The following is a 22249-nucleotide window of genomic DNA, read 5'->3' as shown; positions in this document are numbered from 1 at the left end:
TTTTGATGCTGATTTTAAATATATAAGTTTAATCAAGTTTAGTCTTACCCATCAAAAGTTACGAATCTGAGAAAATTTGCCTTATTTTAAAAAATAGGGAGAAACAACCCCTAAAAGTCATATAATCTTAACGAAAATCACACCATCAGATTCAGCGTATCAGAGAACCCTATTGTAGAAGTTTCAAGCTCCTATCTACAAAAATGTGGAATTTCATATTTTTTGCCAGAAGACAAATCACGGGTGCGTGTTTATTTGTTTGTTTTTTTCCCCCAGGGGTCATCGTATCGACCAAGTGGTCCTAGAATGTCGCAAGAGGGCTCATTCTAACGGAAATGAAAAGTTTTAGTGTCCTTTTTAAGTGACAAAAAAATTGGAGTGCACCTAGGCCCCCTCCCACGCTAATCTTTTCTCCAAAGTCAACGGATCAAAATTTTGAGATAGCCATTTTGTTCCGCATAGTCAAAAACCATAATAACTATGTCTTTGGGAATGACTTACTCCCCCACAGTCCCTGGGGGAGGGGCTGCAAGTTACAAACTTCGGCCAGTGTTTACATATAAAAATAGTTACTGGGAAGTGTACAGCGTTTTCAGGGGATTTTTTTTTTCGGTTTTGGGGTTGAGGGGAGGGAGCTATGTGGGAGGATCTTTCCTTGGAGAAATATGTCATGGGGGAACAGAAATTCAATGAAAAGGGCGCAGGATCTTCTAAAATTACTATAAAAAAAAAACAATGAAAAAATAAACACGGAAAAGTTTTTTTCAATTGAAAGTAAGGAGTAGCCTTGACACTTAAAACGAACAGAGATTATTACGCATATGAGGGGTTCTAAAAATACTTTAGCATAAAGAGCGAGGTATTTAGGAGGAGATAAATACCTCGCTCTTTATGCTATAGTATTTTTAGTAATTTCAACTATTTATTCTACGGCCTTTCGGATTCAGGGGTCATTCTTAAAGAATTGGGACAAAACTTACGATTTAGTGCAAAGAGGGAGGTATTAACGAGGGTAAAAACCCCCTCATATACATAATAACAATTTAAGAATATAAAAGTTTGTTATGTAAGCTAATTCTTAAGTTACGTATATTTTTTACTAATAAAAACATCCGTTAAAAATTAAAATTTATAGTTGCCTTTTTATGTAACCGAGAAATTGCAGGACAACTAGGCTTCCCCCCCCCTTATTTCTCAAAATCGAATGATCAAAACTAAGAGAAAGCCATTTTGCCAAAAAAGGAATTAATATGCAAATTTCATTTTAATAATTTATGTGTGGAGAGCCAAAATCAAACATGCATTAATTCTAAAACGTTCAGGAATTACATTAAAAAACTAGTTTTTTTAACTGAAAGTAATGAGCGACATTAAAACTTAAAACGAACAGAAATTACTCCGTATATGAAATGGGTTGTCCCCTCCGTAATCCCTTGCTCTTTACGCTAAAGTTTGACTCTTTGCCACAATTCTGCTTTTTAAAACAATTAAAAACTTTAGCGTAAAGAGCAAGGGATTGCGGAGGGGACAACCCATTTCATATAGGGAGTAATTTCTGTTCGTTTTAAGTTTTAATGTCGCTCCTTACTTTCAGTTAAAAAAACTAGTTTTTTTATGTAATTACACAACTGAACCGATAGACGGAAATTCGACGGAACTGAACCGATTCGACGGAACTGAACCGATAGACGGAGTCGTTTTGAAATCAATTCATATTCTTACAGTTACATGGATACCATACAAATATTAAAAAAAAAGACAACAAATTTTTTATATTTAGTTTCTTATAATGATTTGAATCGTTAAACTAGCTTAATATAGACTAAAAAAGTAGCATTTGCTTTAATTATACAGGGTGGGCCAAAACTCACTGACCCATTTCAATTTTAAATAGCTTTTTTTTTGAATAGTTATGTGCATGAAATTTTAGTATCATAAAGTCAAGGCGATGGAAATTGGTTTTCTATCGCGTAGGTATACCGTATGTTGTACGTATACCATACTGAATCTTTTCCATAATTAATTTCCAGGATCTGAAAAAAATAAAAATATTAAGAAAATAAAAGATATTAAGAAATAAAAAAGATTAAAAACTAAAAAGGGTAAGTGACTTTTGGCTCACCCTGTACATTCTCTTAAGATTTAATCCAAAATTCTTTATCATACTGTCAATAATATCACATCGATTCACTGATGATTGGTTTCAAGAAAACTGCCTAATTAAATATGTAAATAATAAAAATAACATTTAATCACCCACAGTCTACCAAAATAGATTATAATGGAGCACTACAAAAAGAGGAAAAAAAAAGAAACCAACTTCCAAAAAGACAAAGATACGACACTCAAATGAATGCAGCTGAGAAACATCGCCTATTTAATTTAACTTTTAGCACTGTATTATTTCGAATGCTAAACCATTGTTTGGAGGGCTCCGTAAGACCATATTTTTGAAGGCGGGAATGCCTATAACGCTTGGGAATGTACAGTAAAAGTTTTGTATATTTATAGTAGCACTTTTTGACGTTTTTAATGTCTCTCACTGACAGCATGTGTGATACACTGGCGAGGTAGGTTATGTGTGGTAGCCACACTGAACGATAAATCGAGGCAAGAAATTTAATGGAGTAGCGTCTGCGATTCGACATTAAAAACGCATAGGCACATAATAGTAGACTTCACAGAGGGCTCATTGGATTGGTAATCAAAAGTTCTAGTGCCCTTGTAATTAAAAGGTCTAGAAATTATGTCTTTGATGATGACAGATCCCCACTATTTTCAAGGCAAGGTTCCTAAGTTGTAACCTGGGGCATATAAGATATATATAGAAAGGGTAATCGTATAACCTTTGGAGGGCGCACATTGGATTGGTAATCAGAAGTTTTAGTGCCCTTTTTTAAAATTCAGACTGATCGGAGGGTGATAGCCTCCCCCCCCCCAAACACCTCGTATTTTCCTGAAATACATCTGATTTCAATTTTGAGATGGTCATTTTTGTCTTAGAAACTTCCAAAAGAGCTCATTCGATTGAAAATTGAAAGGGCCAGTGCCCTTTTCAATATTTGTAAGGGATTAGAGGGCAACTAACCCCCTCCCACACCCACCATTTCCCAAACACATCAAATAAAGATTTTGAGATGGCCATTTTGTTCAAAGTAATTGAAAGATCTGGAAATTATGTCTTTGAGGATGCCCCCCCACAGCTGTAAGCTATGCCCTGGAAGATCTGGAAGATTCTGGAATTGAAAGATCTGGAAATTATGTCTTTGAGGATGCCCCCCCCCCACAGTTGTAAGCTATGCCCTGGGGCATATAAGGTATATAGAGAAAAGGGTGACCGTATAAACTTTGGAGGGGGCTCGTTGGATTCGTAATCAGAGGTTCTAGTGCCCTTTTTACGACTCAGAGTGATCAGAGGGTGGATACCCCCCACCACACCTCGTATTTCCCGAAATGCATCTGATGGAAATTTTGAGATGGCCATTTGTTTTCGTAGAAACTTTGAAAACAGTTCATTCAATTGGAAATTGAAAAGGGCCAGTGCCCTTTTTAGCAGTCGAAACTAATTGGAGGGTGACTAGCCCCCTCCATCGCCCACCATTTCCTCAAATACATCCAAACAAAATTTTGAGACAGCCATTTTGTTCAACGTGATTGAAAGTACCTGAATTATGTCTTTGAGGATGACACCCCCCCCCCAAAGCCCTCAGGGAAAAGTCAGTTATGCCCTGGGTGCATATAGGGTATATATAGAAAGAGTGATCTTGTAAACTTCATAGAGGACTCGTTGGATTGGTAATCAGAAGTTCTAGTGCCCTTTTTAAGATTCAGAGTGATTGGAGGGTGGATAACCGCCACCCCTCGAAACCTTGTATTTTTCCGTAATGCATCTGATAGAAATTTTGAGATGGCTGTTTGGTGTCATAGAAACTCAGAAAAAGGCTCATTCGATCAGAAATTGAAAGGGTTAGTGCCATTTTTATTAGTCAAAGTTTTTCAATGAAAAGTAAAGAGCTCAATTAAGCCAAGAATGAGCAAAAATAAAGTCAAATAATCTTACAAAGGTAAAACTACCACAAATCCCTATCATTAAATAAATAAAACTCAAAACGAACATAAATTAAAATAAATAGCCGAGTCAAACTCAAAACGAGCAAAAATTAACATGAGTAGGGCTGATTACCCCTATGCCTTCTCAAGATTAGAACACACTTTGCGCTTTACTGAAAACAAAATACGTTTGTAATGTTTTCACCTTTCTTACTTTCACAAGTAAAAATTACCAAAACCTTAACGAAGAAATGTCAGTATATGTCAATTTAACTGACAATCCATAACCATTTGTTTTTTTGTTTTTTTCAGGACTGGAACTAAAGCCGTTATTTACTGTGACTCTATTTCAGCAATCTACCAAGGTGCGAATGTCCACTCCGTAAACCCACTAGCAAATCACTCGCAGAAAAAAGTCTTGCAGATGAAAAAAGGTAATGAAAGACAAAGTTTTTATGGTCCCAATCACACAATGAGATTAAAGACAAGGATATAGCTGGCACAGGAGTAACATATGTTTTGCTAAGGAATAATCCCTTGACTCGACATTTATCCCTTACCACAGGCGGGACTGAACCCGCAAACCTCTTATCAAGAGGCACTTGTTCATTTACCGTTCTGTGACAAGGTATTTATTAATTTGATTTTTCCACAAAACAGTATATTCTTTGGCTAAAGGGATTGTAATGGTCATCTTTGACAATTTTCAATTTAATTTTTTTTTAATTAGATTTTTAAGAAAATATTTAATAACAGAGAGGGCACCACAAAAAATGCCATCGGGCTCGGCACCTAGTCAATCTAGGCCTGAATGGAAGAAGCCGTATAGCGTAAAATTAAACATCGCACAGTTGGGTTAAAAAATGGGCGTGTCATACACAATATAGTATAGATTTAAACAGGAAATGCTGAATGTCTTTACTCATTCTTTCTTTTTTTTAGGTCAACTTTATTTTCTAATCTTATTTTTTACTCACAACGTTGGTTCAAACTGTTTTTGAACCTATCGTAAGAGTATCTTATGTATTCAATATTGACACACCTAAAAAGTAATACAATATTTGACAAACAATCACATTTCTGTTTGGTGCAATATCAAGAAAGGTCATACATCAGGAAGTGATTCTCGAATGGCGTGATTCATCAGTAAAAGACCATGGCAGATTATATATAATTCCGAGTGACACTTTTTTATTTACTTAAGCTAAGATTTGACATATAATGGCCGATTTTTAGAAGCAAACTCGATTGAACAAATGCTTTTTGAGAACTACAACTGCTATATCTGACTGAAAACCGATTTTGAAAAGTCTTCCTGTAACAATAGTCTGATAAATTTCACTAAATCTTATAACAAGCCAAATATTTTCAAGAAGTTCAGGAGTACTTTCAAGGAGTTCAGAAGTTTCTTTTAAATTAACAAACACAACATATCGACTACATACCAAGGGGTTAGGACGAAATCTGTAGGCTAGCATCATTCGTTTCCTATAAACGTCAAACTCGTCGTCATTGGTAGAAAGCTCCCCTGGCTTCTCCATTCCCAATCCATGAGAATCAGACGTCGCATTCCTACAAATAATCAGAAATTAACCAAAGAACGAGATAATATCAAAATTACATCAATACTTGAGCAAGTGGGTGCAGGTAGTCTATAAGCCATTAAGGCTCAGCCGATTAGTGCATCTTAGAAAATAAAAAATTAAAAAAAAACATTTCTTTTTTATCGCTTGAAAATATTCAACACCATTGCATTTTGTCCACTCAACTATAATTACAGGGGTATTCCAAACTTTTCGTACTATAAAAAGAAATAAAATCATTTTTGCTACAAAATACTATTTTTATCAAACAGTTTGCGGTAACGAACAGTAGTAAGGAGCGACCCGGCTCAATAGCAGACGAAACTCTAAAAAACGGAATTTTGATACTAATAGATATATCAAAAGAATCGGATTTTTAAGCTGATTTTAAATATATATAAGTTTCATCAAATTTAGTGTTACTCATCAAAAGTTATGAGCCTGAGAAAATTTGCTTTGTTTTGGAAAATAGGGGGAAACACCCCCTAAAAGTCATGCCATCTTGACGAAAATCACACCATCGCATTCAGCATATCCGAGAACCCTACTGTAGAAGTTTCAAGCTCTTATCTACAAAAATGTGGAACAGATAACTTTTTGCCAGAAGACCGATCACGGGTGCGTGTTTATTTATTTGTTGTTTTTTTTTTCCCAGGGGTGATCGTATCGACCAAGTGGTCCTAGAATGTCGCGGGAGGGCTCATTCTAATTTAAATTTTAATGTCGCTCCTTACTTTCAGTCACTTTTTTATTTATTTAATTACTCAGAGAGCTGCACATTTTTGATCATTTTAATCGATTCTCTGACATAACCATCAATGACAATTATCGAAACAGAATACACACTCCATCAATAATCACCTGCAGTTAGTTGCCAAAATTCTCAAACCTACTCAGATGACGCGAGATAGATGGAAAGCTCATCAGGGGAATGAATTTTAATTTCAGCCATTTATTTGCGACTATCGAGTTTTCTTTTCCTCTGAGCAGAAAAATGAAGAGTTTTGCGAGCACGTCATGTAAGTAACAAGGAGAACGAAATGATTTGGGAATTATTGGATTATTTAGGAACCAACAGGCAGTCATCATTTGAACTTTTACGGTCAAAAAGCATTGTCAAATTTAATTCGTCAGTTTTGTTCATTTAGTTTCATGTTTCAACGTGGCTGCACTTACAAAAACGTGATACTATCCTCAAACTTCATGATTTTGAAACAACCAAGAGATAATTATTAGACAACAGGGTTTCCAGGAATAGACCTAAAACGGATCGATGGTGCAAAAAATATTTTTAGTTTAATGTCCTTGCGCTTCAAATCCATTGGTAGATAGATATAATACCCTAATTTTTCTGGCATTTGATTGACTTTCTAGTGATATAAAAGCGATTAGTATTAAAGCTAATCCTGAGAATTTTCCACATCCATGATCGAGAATTGTGACCTCAGTGCGAACAATACAATAAGCTAAGTAAGACATTTTTAATTTGGTGACAAAAATATAGACCTACTATCTTAATGATGGATTCGACTGTAGCTGCAAAAATAAGTAACATGAGAGATTAACAATATCGAAGGTAAAAAAAAGTTGCGACAACATGAATCCGTTTTATTTTGTACCATAAGAATGCTGACTTTTCCGCACGATCTTAAAGCAAAAACACGAGTCATCTGACCTTGTACGTCGATTAGATTTTAGCTTCAAAGAAAAGCAAGTGAGAGAAAGATAGAGGGAGAGGTATAGAGAGAGTGAGAGAGAGAAGTTAAAAGATAGACTTAAGAACGAAAAACAAGCGTACATATTTATAGGAGCCGTTATCCCCGATCCAGAAGCTCCTAAACCTTTGCCTTCAGTCCAGCCAAACTTTTGAAGCATTTTAAAACCCACATTATCTTCAGCTATCTTGAAGTCTTCATAATCAGATACGGTCATTGACTTTCCAGTTTTCAGCGCTTGATACTGCAAAAATAACTATTATTTGATATACTATTCACTGACTATTTATTTTGAAAGTGGATGAAGGACAAAAATCAGTCTCTTGAAGGCCCAGCATGTCCACAAAAAGTGAAAAAGTCGACAAAGAAAAAAGTTATTCACAGAAAGAGAAGTTTAGACCTTGAAACGTTTAAATATTGTTGACGAAGCGACTGATTTGCACTGTTTTGCTAGGCCAATCTAGATATTGACAATTCGACATGACATAGCTAATGAAAATGAAATAAGAAGGCCTGTGTTGATACTTATGAGAGAGAAAGTTTCTCAGATCTAGATTTACAAAGTTGATTTAATTTTTTTTAGGTTGAGTTTAGTCATGCTGAGTTTAAAATCACTTTGAAAAAAAAAATTTAACAATTTTGTGACAATATCACAAAATGCTAAGCTACTCCAATCTAAATTTTCAATTTTCTGAAAGTAAAACAACAAACAGGCAATATTCTAAGGAAGATGGAAAAACGACAGTCCACAATTATAAAATCTAATCATTGAAAAAGATTTAACTCTAATTATAATTAGTTAAACCCCCAAAAATAAGCTAGGGAACTTGTTAGGTTCGGAGACATTGTTATTTTCCAAAAAAACATGCGTAATTAATCATAAAATAAGCAAATGATTTATACAATAAAGATGAAACGAGAGGGTAAAACTCTCTTAAACTTGGATTCAGACAGTTGTTATCCTAGATAAACATGTTAGTGGAAATGCGTGAATTTTTACAAGCTCTGAGATTTCAGGGTGAGAGTGGAAGATGTTAAGTAACAACGTCAGTTATTTTTACATAATTTAATTGGCAAACTAAAGTTAATATCAGAATTTTTTCGCCTAATCCCCATGACCTAACAAAAATATTCTTGCCCAAATAATTGGTAAGTACTAGCCTTAGATGTACATGATAGATATGTTTCAGTTTTTTTTTTTGCGAACACGCAGTATGTCTTTGGAGCTTAATAACTTTCAAATTATTATAGCAGGATTGCCTCTCTAACAGAGTAGGTTAGATCGAGGAAGCTTACAATGTTGGTTCTTCAGCTTTAAGTTAGATCAGTTACCCCCCCCCCCATGATGACTGGACTGAATCACGGACTTACAACTAATTTAAAAAAAGGTCATCATTAGAAACTCTTTTTTTACATAAAGGTGCCAAGTCTTCTGAGGTAGAAACATTGGAAAACACACTCACCATAATTAGTCATTTGCAGAGAGTGACAGAAAAATCACCACGGTTTTACGCCACCATATGTTTTCCACCACCTTTTAATTCAGGTAGGTCAGAATAGACACAGATATAGACATAAGAACTGACATAGACAAAGACACAAATATAGACAAAAACATAGACCATAAGACTAACATAACCTTTCTATTTTGACCCAACTAATCCTCTTGATGATTCAAGATTTCCTGGGTGGTGGAAAACATAGGGTGGCGGAAAACCACGGTGGCGTTAAAACACCCACATAGAAAGTAAAGGCTAAGAAGTTCGGGATTTTTTTTTCTTTTCTGTTTTCCGGCCAGTCAGAGAAGAGATTTGTAAGTTTTATCTGGTACCAGGAACGAGAACTAAGACCATTTTTGTCGAAAAGAGGAAAAAGATTGAGGAACTATATTTTGCAGCGAAATTACCTACTATTGTTCAGAGGCAGTTTCGACGCGAAACTACCTTTAACTACCAATAACAATATTGTTAATTTATTACTATTTTCGTCGTGAATCTCACAACAAAAAGAAAAGACCAGATTGAACTTAGTATCTTCAGATTGAGTGCCGTCAATGCAAAGACAAATGTTTACCTTGGATGTAAATTTAGCCAACTCTTCCGGAGGTAAGTAATCCCCAATGTGATGGGCACCACCTGCTTTTTGCGTCAACTCTTCGGCTATTTTTTTAGTTTTCTCCATTTCTTGTCGTCGCCGTTTATGCTCCCAGGTGCCACCTTCTGTATCCTCATCTGAATCATATTCATACTTAACTTTTCCTGCCCGCTCAAGACGATCTCTTTCCATCTTTTTCTTCTGCAGCTCTTGATAAAGGTACTGCATCTGCAATTAAATAAGTAATATAACCTATTACAAATCCTGTATTACTTGTATTACTTTTTATTACTTCTGTATTACCTTTTAGCTTATAAATGAAAAGAAGAGATGCTAACACCTAGCTCAGTCTTTCCTTAACTTTTATTACCATATCCCGGTACAAGTCTTCCAAATTTCTCACGACCGACCTCATAAAAAAAACAATACTTTAAAAAAAAATTCCTTTTTTTATATAAATTCAGCTATTTGTTTGCTTACTTCATAATAAAAAATTTCAAATGTATACGGAAGAAAATAATAACTCGTTAAAAAGTTAATAATTACGTTTATTTAAAACTTTATTAAAATAATGAACATTATTTTTTCCTTCGTTTTTTTCCCAGTGAAAAAAAAAGTCTGGTACAGGAAGGGCATAAATACAGGAAAATATTTAAGCCGGGAAGTATCCTGGGAGAATCATAATTGCAAGCAGCTCAAAGTACGGCCAAAAGGAGTATTATTTTTTCTAACAATGGTTAGAATTAGCAAAGAGTGCCGATTCAGATTGCTGGCAGCGCTCGCTGTCTAAGTAAAGAGCCATATGGCTTTATGTAATTTTTTTTTCTTTTGACCACGCCACTTCCTATGGAAAAAGTGGTCGTAGAAACTTAGGACAAGAACAATTCGTATGAAAATAGAATTTCTATTGCTATTTTTTAATGACTGACAGTGATTGGAAAGCAGCCAGCCCCCCCCCCCCACACCACTTTTATCTACCTAACCCTACTTAACCCCAAAGTCAACGGATTAACATTTCGAGATGTCTATTTTGTTCACAACTGTCAAAAGGTCCAATAACTACGCCTTCAATAATTACATAATGCCAACAGTCCCCGAGTCAATGACTACAAATTATAGAATTTTCCCATTGTTTACATATAGGTCCTATTATTGAAACATAGGGGCAAGTTTAATCCTGGGTGTCCAAAAAGGCTAAGGATATTAAGGTGGAATTTTCAGGGAGTGTTAACATAAATCAAAAGACACTACGTGCGTCCAGGTTGTCAAGAGGGTGTATCTGCAGGAATGGATGAGGGTATTAAATGAAAATTTCAGGGCAAGTTGAATAAATTAAAATATACTATATGTATGCCGTATCACAAGAGCGGCAAAGGATATTAAAATTGAAACTTTCAGAGCATTTTATTGGGGATATTAAACTAAATCAAAAGACATTGTGCGCTAAGTGCATAACGTTGAAACTTTCAGGGCATGTTGAACTAAATCAAGACACTATAAGTGTAGAGGTTGTGAAAAGGGAGCATCTGAAATATCTCTGGAACAGCTAGTGACTGAAGGTTTTAGGCAAGTTGAATAAATCAAAAGATACTACGTGACACCCAGGGTTTCAAAAGAGCTTGACTTCAATATATCAGGCCCAGCTGATAAATTGGTATACAGTCAATTGATATAAGGTTATCAATAAGCGACTTGGGGGACGGTGCTGAAGCTTTTAAGAACCCTTTTGACTTAAATTTCAGACCAAGTCCATCTTAAATTTTGATTTAGGGGGGGGGGGGAGGGACCTGGGAGAGCTTATTAATGAAAATAAATGATCGATGAAAAATATGTTCGCGTTGAATCTTAGCGCGAAATTTTCTTCTTTTTTCATGTTGACCTGCTTAAGATTTCACGCAAATAAGATACCTTAATTAAAGTATCAGAACCAAGCGAACCTCAACCGGAAACAAATCTGGTTGCACTGATTCACGAGGTCCCATTTTTATATTTATTTTTTTTAATAAATAAAGCATTTTTAATAAACGACTTCAGAATACCTTTACTTAAACAGACAATCACTTAATACAAAATATAAAACAATAAGACTCTTAAAAAAAAAAAAATCGTCAGTCAATGTTTGTCTATACTCAAGATTGTAACTGAAAAGGGGTTAGGATCGCTTCAGCCCTTTAGAAGGCCAAAAACTATGCAAATTTGTAATCCATTTCTTTGAATACACCCCCCCCTACCCATACATTTAAAATTCTGTAGTACAACTATTACTAAGATTAGTTGCAAAATTTTGTCTAAAATATAAATAGCAAGACACAGTTTAATTTTTTAAAATCTGAGTAGAAAAACAAAAACGAGTAAATAATACAATGAATAACCAAGCCAAATTGTAAACGAATAGAATTACCACAAGATTACCACAAACAGGTACAGGGGCAAAGCCCCCCTAACTTTCTAAGGGCCAGAGCGTCATTTCCGCTTTACAGAACACAAAATAAATTCTAAAAGTATTATGATTTATATTATTAATAAATCCAAAATTACTAAGTCTTCATGTAATGAATATTATTCCATATTAGACAGTCGTTCAACTTTCATTAGTTATTTTCCAGTTTGGTTACTATGGCGATTTTTCTTTTTTTTTGTTTGATGTTATGGCAAATAAAGACACACACCTCGAGAAAAGAATTATTTTCGGTAAAGCGCAAATGACGCTCTGGCCTCTAATAGGCAAATGGACACTAAATGTGTAAAGTAACAGTCTGTTTGTTTTAAGTTTGACTTTATTATTTGTTGTACTTTCTAACCATTTTGGGTCTCATTTATTCATTGATAGTGATTTGTGTTGGTTTTAAGTTTGAATTATTATTTGACATTCTCTCAAGTCGTCTTTGGTTTGCCTTTCGTCTTTGGCTAACCTACACTAAATTTACTTAGGCTAGGATGCTATCTACCCGATTTCAACCGATCTAGGCATCAAAATCCCTACTAAAAATACGAGGTTTCTACCTCTGATTCTGTCTATTGTTTCCAATAACTGTAAATCAAGTTCATATGTGTCACTACTTTCTCTGTCGATCGATTCTACAGGGGCATATACATATATCACTGATACCATGCACTTTTTAGTAATAAAACGAGCTACTAGAATTCTACTATTAATACCTTTCCAACCAATGTGAGACTTGGAAGCTTCCTTGTTCATCAAGAGCCCTATTCCCTGCCTATACACCCCATTTTTTCTACATGAATAAATAAATTCTGTATCATATAATCTCATGTTTCCTAACCCCGGGAGATGAGTGTTTCGAACTCGTCGACTCGATGAGTGACTCATCATCGTTAGGCTTTCTATTAACAATAATAGGTATAATTATTGCCACAAATTATGCAAGGATTGGATAAAAGAGAAAAGGAGAGATGGGGAGAGAGAGAAGGAGAGAGCGAGAATATTTTACCTTAAGCTGATCCGTGCATTGTTTCCATTGAGCGTCAGTCAAATTTGTAGTTCCAAATACTCTCTTGGCATACTGTATTACTTCAGGATCTGAATATTTTATTTGTGACAGTAAAGGTTGATTTGCTGGAATCAATGTTGGTTTCGTTGAACTTGTTCCTCCAATTGCCAATGAGGTAATATTGACAACAGCTTAAAAGGACAAAGATTAATATTCATAAATTTCTCCTATATGAAGCAAATTCTGGAGAAAAAAAAAATTACTTCCAAGAACAACGAAAAAACTACGTTTTCCCATTTAAGGAAATGAATACATTGCCGCACGGAACAAGCGAGAAGTCAGAAAGGACCCCCAGCTCAGTTCGAATTCTGAATGAATTTTTGTTATGTGAATATTTTGAGTCGTTTCCAAGTTGAGGATAGGAATAAAGTAACAATTTTGACAGTGAAATTTGTAGCGAAACTTGAATCAACCCATGAAAAATATAAATGGCAAAGAACAAAACAACAAAGAGCAAAAGTAATGCAAGTTTCAAGCGTTTATTTGACATCTAGCCAGAAAAAAACTACTGATCTGTATATACATTTAACTCGCAAAAAATGGATAAGAAACGCATTACGTGGTGTTGTACAACGGGTTATGGTTTTTCTAGAGCGTTTTTACAATTAGAGTCAGTAAGTTTTTGGATGGTCACTAGAGAGTATACATTTTTTTTTTTGTATCTGAAGCCTACAGGCCATTACTTATTTATCATCACAGAGATTGCACACAATCAGCAGACTATGGTTGTAACTTGTTTCATCTTACGATTGGTGAATCAAGTTGAAAATTTAAGAAAAAGGTATTTTTTATTCATGTTCTGGTGGTGGGGGAAGAGTGTTAAGTATGTGCTGGGGGAAAAGGGCCAAACTTTTGTCTCCTCCGGTCATTCAAAAAGAGTCTACCACCTACGCAACAGTTTCTTTCTGTTGTATGCCTGTAGCCAAAAAGGCTCTTTAGTAAGTGCTTTAGTGACAATACTGAACTGAATTAAGCACATTTTTGAAAGGAGGAAATAAGGGAACCCACAAAATAGGATAAGAAGATAGCTGCCTGTCTCAGTTCAAAAATAAATACGAAGTGTATATCATTGCAATATTATAAATAAATACCATTCTTCCCATCTCAAAACCAGTTTTTCCCGCCTTCGAAAAGAACCTTCTTTAAAAAATTCGGCAAGTACTCCAGCACAGAAAATGAGCTTGATTTTATTATATTTAAAACTGTTCGCCACTCAAGATCTCTAAGAAAACTATTGCCAATAAAATACAAACATTTTCAATACAAAAGATAGATGTTACTAAAGTTGAAAGATGAAAGCTGAAACACTACGATGAGGATTTTGTAAAATGTGCAAAAACTTCATTTTTTTTTTAATAGCAGTCACATATTAAAAAAAAAAAAAAAAAAATTCTGTACTTTCTATATTAGTTCAAACTTTTAGCAGATAAATTCCTTGATGGAACAATAATGCTCCACTCTGATTGCATCTGTGAATACAAAAGTAAAACAGTTCAAAATAGGGATGATACCTTTTTATTGACAGTGAAATATAAAATTATTTAACTGGATATTTCGAACACATGCTGATGATGAACACTGTATATGTGTTCGAAATATCCAGTTAAATAATTTTATATTTCACTGTCAATAAAAAGGTATCATCCCTATTTTGAACTGTTTTACTTTCGTCATGGAAAGGCAGTGTGGTCTTCGAAGTTATCTCTGTGAATACACGAGCTAAGATGATTCAGTGTTCTACTCGTAAGTTGAGCACTTCTTCTACCATCCCTTCTCTAAAAGCTATACAAAAAATCTCGAAAAAACAGCCCTATCTGCACCTACTACGTTTTCAGGAAGCTAGTTCTCCTAAAATATTCCAAATAAAATAATAAAAGAACCCTGAAAACTTATTAAGAACAATGGAATTCCCAAAAGAAAAATGTAGTGCGAAGATCCTGCCTGTGTAATCAACAAGGTGTTCGCAGTGAAAATGAAGGTGAAAAAAAGTTTAAACAACAGAAACTGAGAGTAACGTGAATTGACTGGAATAAAACCAATCAAGAATATACAAATCAAAATTTTTACATGAAGTCTAAAATGAATGTAAAAGAACCAAACAAACATAGGATTCAAACAAAGCCTCAAAATACACCGAACAGACTAGAAAGGAATCAAAAAGTTCGAAATTCTGTTAGATTTACCTGTAGATTTCACCTGTACAGAATTTTCCCCGTTAACATATTGATTGCGGTTATGCATTTGACAGAGCAATACATTGATCGGGATACCTAGTGTTTATACAGTGGCGGATTTACAATTTCCTAAGTGGCCAGTTCTGATTTCTCCTAATAGAAATTTGGACCATTTGGAGCAGTTTTTACAAAAAGAGGTATTAGCAGTGCCCACATTAATGGTGGCTTAGCAAACTGTACGTACAGGACCCGTGTGGATGAGTAATTGGTCCTTAATGAGGTAAGCAGATTATTAATTTTTTGTCTGAAAAAAAAAAAAAAAAACAACCATGGGACGTCGAAGAAAGCAACCTCGTACTACTGGAGTTGATTCAGAAAGCACTCAAAGGGGACTACTAGTAGCACTGATTCTACAAATATATTCACGATTTCAGTCGTTGCGCCAAGTCTAAATACTGTTATCATTTTGGTTACAGAAAATGGAAAAAAGCTAGATTTCTTAGAATATTCCCGTTTTCCATGTTTAGAACCCTTCCAGAAGGGAAACAACTGTATTTATCAGAAACAATCTATGTAGAGCACAAACTGCATAATAGAATAGTTATTTTTATACCTTCTCAAGAGGGGGGGGGGGGATTTTAAAGTCGTAGCCACCATTCCCAACCTAAAAGACTCTTCCCTCTTAGAAAATTATGGTCTAAAAATACAGCAGTTACCTATTTCAGTATCTCCATAGCAAGCAAAATCCCATATATCCCCGACTCACACACCTAAGAATCAAACCTGGGTCAGCTTTATCTATTTTCATATCAGTTAGCTTATCATTAAATCCTTTTCTCGTCCAAAATCAGGCATTACTCAACATTATACCTCCCAACTAAGTCATTCAATTATCAAATAGACTTATGAGAAATCAAGAGCTTAAAATAATATAAACCATTAATATTTTCATACCTGGAGGTGGAAGGGCTACTTTTTCGTCAACTTGAGGGCCCCATCTGCTTCTCTTTTTTGAAGATTGATCCTGGATTTCTTGTTTTATTTCCCTAGATGGCTCAGCTTTCACAAAGACAGGAGCTTCAATTTTTATACCTGAAACATTTGGTTCTTTCTTCACAACTACTAATTCACGTTGCTCTTTTTGAGAAGACCGGAGGTCTGAGACGAGACGTCTAAATTGTAAATATGTGGAGCTTACAGGACTCAGTAAGAAGCTGAAACATTATGAAAATACGTAAATATTACTATCAACAATGATTACTTATATGATTACAATAACTAATTACTAATAACAATACGCGCTAATTAGAGATTGACGGTTGTCATTCCTGTTTGTCATAAGCAAAACTTAAAATGAGATTTCGAGAGTATATGATAAGCCAAACACTAGGAGGGGAGAATCCTACTAGTAATATTAATAATGATAAAAAGATCTTTAATTTGCTTGTCTGATTAATGGCAGTTCCGTCTTTCCAAAAATATCCAACCAGCTTTAAACGCCAGGTCTCCATAGCATGGGCTTATACACGAAAATATATGATAAGTAGCAAGGGGAATGACCTTAACCGTTATTAAAGTTTCCAAACTAAGGCAATCCTATAAGCACTTAAAGAACCGATGATAAAACCAATTGTTTGTGTACCAAGCTATATTTAATGCATGATTATTTGCTTTAATTTATGAAAGCGACCCTATTTATAGAAAAAAATGAGCTTGCCCATTCTGGAAACTACCGTATAAATAACTAACTGTATATTTATTAAGTTTTAAAATACGTAAGTTGGTATTTAATGAGCATAAATATGAAAAGCGATTGGGGTTCTTATTAAAGTACTACTGAGAACACTTTACAGATCAGCTATACATATCTAAACTTAAAAATTATAATAAATGAATTAATCCTCAAATATTTTCTTCCACTTTGTAAACTTTCCTCCATAGGGAATTATGAATTTAAGGAAATGCTTGCTTAAATATACTACTGGTATTTTGGCGAAATGAACAGATTTATCAATAGATCCATCTTCTACATTCGTATTTAATGATGACAATTACAGCTGAAGTGTATCCGCAATAACTTACTTACTAAACAAGAGCCAAGAGCTCATATGGCACTTGTGACAGGTTGGAAGTGCCGAAAGCTTCTTCCCACTAAGTTTCAACACGAAATCTCCACTCAAAAGCGTTTTCCAAGATTTCTGGTTTCCCCCCTTGAACTCCCTAATGTCACCGGGTCCAGTCGGGATTTAAAATAAGAGCTCTGAGACACATATATCTTCTAAATATCAAATTTCATTAAGATCCGATAACCCGCTCGTAAGCTAAAAATACCTCATTTATTCTAATTTTTCCGAATTAACCGGCCTTCCACTCCCCTCAAATGGTCAAATTGGGGAAGCGACTATTTCTAATTTAATCTGGTCGGGTCCCTTATATGCCTGCCAACTTTCAGCAATCGCTACATTGATCACGCATCTAGTTTTGGATTTTCTTCACGTAAAAACTGAAGTAGTCCGGGGTTCGAACCTGAGACCTACGAGAATCATACCCCTAGAGCACAAGCCATACTCAAGAAGAACAATGATTTGTTTTATCGGCAAATAAAATTCTCTTCAACTACTTTGTTCACTTGCCCTCCCCCCCCCAGATGGTCAAATCGGGGAAGAGACTATTTCCAATTGAATCTAGTCTGGTCCCTGATACGCCTGCCAACTTTCAACGACCTAGCTTATCTGGAAGTGCCCGAACTATTCAATCCCCCTCAAATCCAAAAAAGTGAGCGGATCCGGTCCGGTTATGTCAATTACGTATTTGCGACATGTGCTTATTCTTCCCACCAAGTTTCATCCCGATATCTACGCTCTAAACGTTTTCCAAGATTTCCGGTTTCCCCCTCCAACTCCCCCCAATGCCACCAGATCCGGTCTAGGTTTAAAATATGATCTCTGAGACACGAGGTCCTTCTAAATATCAAATTCCATTAAGATCTGATCTCCCGTTGGTAAGTTAAAAATACATCATTTTTTTCAAATTTTTCCCAATTAACCCCCACCCCCAACTCTCCCAAAGAGAGCCAATTCAGTCTAGTTATGTTAATCACGTACCTCGGACTTGTGATTATTCTTCCCAACACGTATCATCACGGTTTCTCCACTCTAAGCGTTTTCCAAAATTTTCCGTTTCCTCCACCAACCCCCCCCCCCAATGTCACCTGATCCGGTCAGGATTTAAAATGAGAGCTCTGAGACATGAGGTCCTTCTAAATATTAAATTTCATTTAAATCCAATCACCTGTTCGTAAGTTAAAGTACCTCATTTTTTTGAATTTTTTCGAATTACCGAAATACCTGCCCCCACCCAATTCCCCAAAAGAGATTGGATCCGGTCTAGTTATGTAAATCACGTATCTAGGACTTGTGCTTATTCTTCCCACCAAGTTTCATCCCGATCTCTACACTCTAAGCGATTTCAGGTCACCCCAACTCCCCCCAATGACACTGGATGAGGTCAGGATTCAAAATAAGAGGTCTGGGTTACGAAATCCTTCTAAATGTCCAATTTCATTAAGATCCGATTACTCGTTCGTAAGTTGAAAATACGCCATTTTCTAAAATTTTTCGGAATTTACGCCCCCTCCTAACTCCCCCAAAGTGAGCGGATCCGTTCCAGTTATGTCAATCATGAATCTAAGACTTATGCTTATTTTTCCCACCAAGTTTCATCCCGATCCCTCCACTCTAAGCGCTTTCCAAGATTTCAGGTTTCCCACTCCACCCTCCCCCCCCCGATGTCACCGGGTCCGGTCGAGATTGAAAATCAGAGCTGAGACACAATATCCTTCTAAAAATATTAAATTTCATTAAGATCTGATAACCCGTTCGTAAGTTCAAAATACCTCATTTTTTCTATTTTTTCCGAATTAACCGTCCCCGACCCCCCCCCCCCCGAATGGTCGAATCGGGGATACGACTATTTCCAATTTAATCGGGTCTAGTCCCTGATACGCCTACCAAATTTCATCGTCCTAACTTATCTGGAAGTGCCCAAACTAGCAAAACCGGGACCAACAGACCGATGGAATTTGCGTTTGCTATATGTCACTTGGTAAATATCAAGTGCCATAAAAAGCATAATCACGTTCTTTACAGCAAAAACATTTCTGCTGTCCTTAACAGCATTTCACTCTAAAGGGGTAAGATGGTTTTTTTTTACTAACTACAGACGCTCAGCAATAACAACTTATGTTCAGAAAAATTCATATTTCAATGGTATGAAATGAAAGACTTCCTAAGAGAAAGGTAAATCAACCTAAGAAGAAAATTCCACTGAAAAATTATTTTGGAAATGTTTATAAAGATAAATACCTGTATACAGAAAAGAAGCAGATAAACAGGAAATATAAAAGTGGTTTTTTTTTAGTTATGACACTGAAAAAAAATGTATGAACATTTTCAAAATTTTCTTTTCAAGTTTTCACAAGCAAATATGGCATACCACATGCAAGGAAAAAGGTAGTTCCTAAGCATCTGTATCTTGGGAGCAAAACATTTTATTTGGTGCGATGAACACAATCAAATTATCTCGAAATTAAAAAGGGGAAAAATTAATATTTTTTGACGAATCTCTTTTCCATCTTGGAGCCTATGAAGCAAAATTGTCGAATTTTAGGGGTCAGGCTACTGAGTAGCCTAAGCATCTACAATGAATAATTGTTTGGCGCCATTTTTGGTCCGATATAACTTGTTGGGCCATTGTCTTTAAAAATGAGCAAGGAGTCCCTATTACCGTCTGCAGCAAACGTTACTGCACTATGCAAAGCGAATTTTTACTTCCAAAGACTAATGAATATGACATAGATGGTGTTCCGCTTACAAGATAGGGGCGCTTGCCCCACAGCTAACGTGACCATTGATCTTTTGAGAACTGTCTTTGGACACTGAACAGGCAGCTGAAATACTGATGTCAATTAGTTACCACGGACCTGTGATTTGCCAACATTGGATTGCTTTGCAAGGAGTCCTTATAAGTAAGCGTTATGAACCAGCCAGAAGTAACTGATGCATTGAAACATGAAACCAGAGCTGCTATCTATGTGAATGGAGCCTTAACAATCGAAAACTTAGTAAAAAAAAAATTACATCAATCAGACGGGGTACTGTCAAGGTAGCTGTAGCAGTCATTTAAAAGGTTTCATTCTCAAATAAAATCGTCCAATCTTTTTATTAAAATAAACAGCTTGAATAAAAAAAAATAATTGATTTTTTTTCATTCTAGCAGCATTTTTTTCATAAATATATACAAAAACAGGGTTCAAGTACCTGAATACTGAATTAGTGCCAGCAGCTGACCTCATGTCATCTTCCAAATGATCGCCCTCTTTAGCAACTTTTGCAGCAAATTGACGGACATCTTCTAGCATCTCCTGCTCACTAGGTGAAACTGGAAAAACTTTTCACCCTATTAGGCACGTCAAATAAAATAAAATTAAAAATTGGACAGTTAGTTAAATCTAAAAACAAGATCTGAATTTCATAGCAAATACATTCGTTTCAGATATAACTTAGTGTTTTGAAATTCTTTAAAGTGCAAAACAAATAAAATAAAAATACATTTCAGTTATTCTAGATAATTTATTTGTCTGATGAATGCTCAAATACAGGGCTATTCAAAGAGAGAAGAGGGTTATAATAATAACAATAATAATTTATTTATAACCCACATCATAACAAGTTATGGCACTTGTGGAGTAACACAAAAAAAAGAAAATGAAATACACTGCAAATAAAATACACTACAAATAGAAAAAAAAACACTACGCTACAATGAGATTAACCAAATAGACGGACCAAAGGATGATGAGGCGATGAACGATAAAAAGCTGATTCCGACAACCTTCCATGCAGGAAGGCCATCTTTGCACTTATATCAGGGACATCAAACTTACGAGTTATCTTACCATTGCTATACAAAGGGGGGACATAAAGTAAAAATTTACAATATCTGAAATAAAAAGTCCGAATCTGATTCACATCATTTTTCTTTAGAAGGGGATAAAGACCAGAAGGATAAAAGACAGAATGGTCACAGAATGTAGCATATAGTCTACCCAGTGCACGTCTATTATACTTCCCTCGATTAGCAACTATCTTAGAATAGCCCATTTGAATTTTCTTTTGAGCATCACGAACAGTGCACTGCCACCGAAAGGCGGAAACAAAGGGTTTAAAAACCGCGACAAGCTAAGGGAGCATTAGAGGAAGTCGGACCATTAAAAACTAGAAATTCACGTTTCTCAACATTTAGAGAAAGACCAATTTTAGAAAATAAACGTGAAATTTTTGAGACCATAAACAAGAGACCTTGCCTATTTTTACACAAAAGTAGAAGACCATCCGCATAAGCAAGATAAGAACCATCTGAGAGTCCAATAAAATAATTTCATCTAATTTCATCCAAAATACCAGAAATACACATTTTGAATATACTAGGTTATAAAACCACTCCCTGTTTGACACCTCGACATAAACGGACAAACGGAGATCCAGATTTATTAATTCGGAGGAAAGAATGCTCATAACCAAAAACGAAGAAGAAAAATGACTGAAAGATTTACACCATTATTAAAAAGAAAAAAAAAGCTTGACTGTGAACTACATTGTCAAAAGCTTTAGAAAGTTCCAAAGTACACATATAAAGTGGCGACCCCTCAGCCAGGCTATTCTTAAGGGCGGAAGAAAGAACACTGTGTGCATGTTGACAACCAATACCAGATTGGAACCCGAATTGATTCGATCCGAAATTTATATTTTCATTTAAATGAGGAATTAAGATATATTCAAGGATTTTACTCAAGTTACAAGTAGTGGTTATAGGGCGATAAGATGAACATTGAGAAGGGAGTTTTCCCCGCTTTAGAATTGAGGTGACAGTTCCACAAAGAAAGTTATCAGGAACCAGTGAAGATGTTAAACATTTAAAACAACAACTGTAAATGAAATAAAAGAACAAAACACTTTGGATCTATATTATTTACAACAATACCTTCAATATCAGTGGATGAAGATTTCAGTTGCTTAATTGCATTTTCAACAGCAGTTATTGATACTGGAATAATATGGCCC

General features: G+C 35.4%; 1 protein-coding gene across 2 annotated transcripts in view; it reads right to left on the bottom strand.

Moving 5' to 3' along the window:
• The window catches only part of LOC136029304 (SURP and G-patch domain-containing protein 1-like), a 38228-nt gene that overhangs the window by 2328 nt on the left and 13651 nt on the right, over window positions 1-22249 (bottom strand). Inside the window, exons 3-8 of one of the 2 annotated variants that reach the window (XM_065707570.1) lie at window positions 20447-20567; window positions 16083-16342; window positions 12895-13085; window positions 9422-9670; window positions 7432-7592; window positions 5496-5622 (exon numbers count right to left, since the gene is read on the bottom strand). In XM_065707570.1, coding sequence (XP_065563642.1) covers window positions 5496-5622; window positions 7432-7592; window positions 9422-9670; window positions 12895-13085; window positions 16083-16342; window positions 20447-20567 — 1109 coding nt within the window. Of the gene's footprint in view, window positions 1-5495; window positions 5623-7431; window positions 7593-9421; window positions 9671-12894; window positions 13086-16082; window positions 16343-20446; window positions 20577-22249 lie in introns of both variants that reach the window. The other variant, XM_065707569.1, reaches the window with a different exon arrangement.

This window comes from Artemia franciscana, chromosome 7 (assembly GCF_032884065.1).
Source record: "Artemia franciscana chromosome 7, ASM3288406v1, whole genome shotgun sequence".
NCBI classification, from domain to species: domain Eukaryota; kingdom Metazoa; phylum Arthropoda; class Branchiopoda; order Anostraca; family Artemiidae; genus Artemia; species Artemia franciscana.
This window is presented reverse-complemented; position numbering and strand designations above follow the sequence as displayed.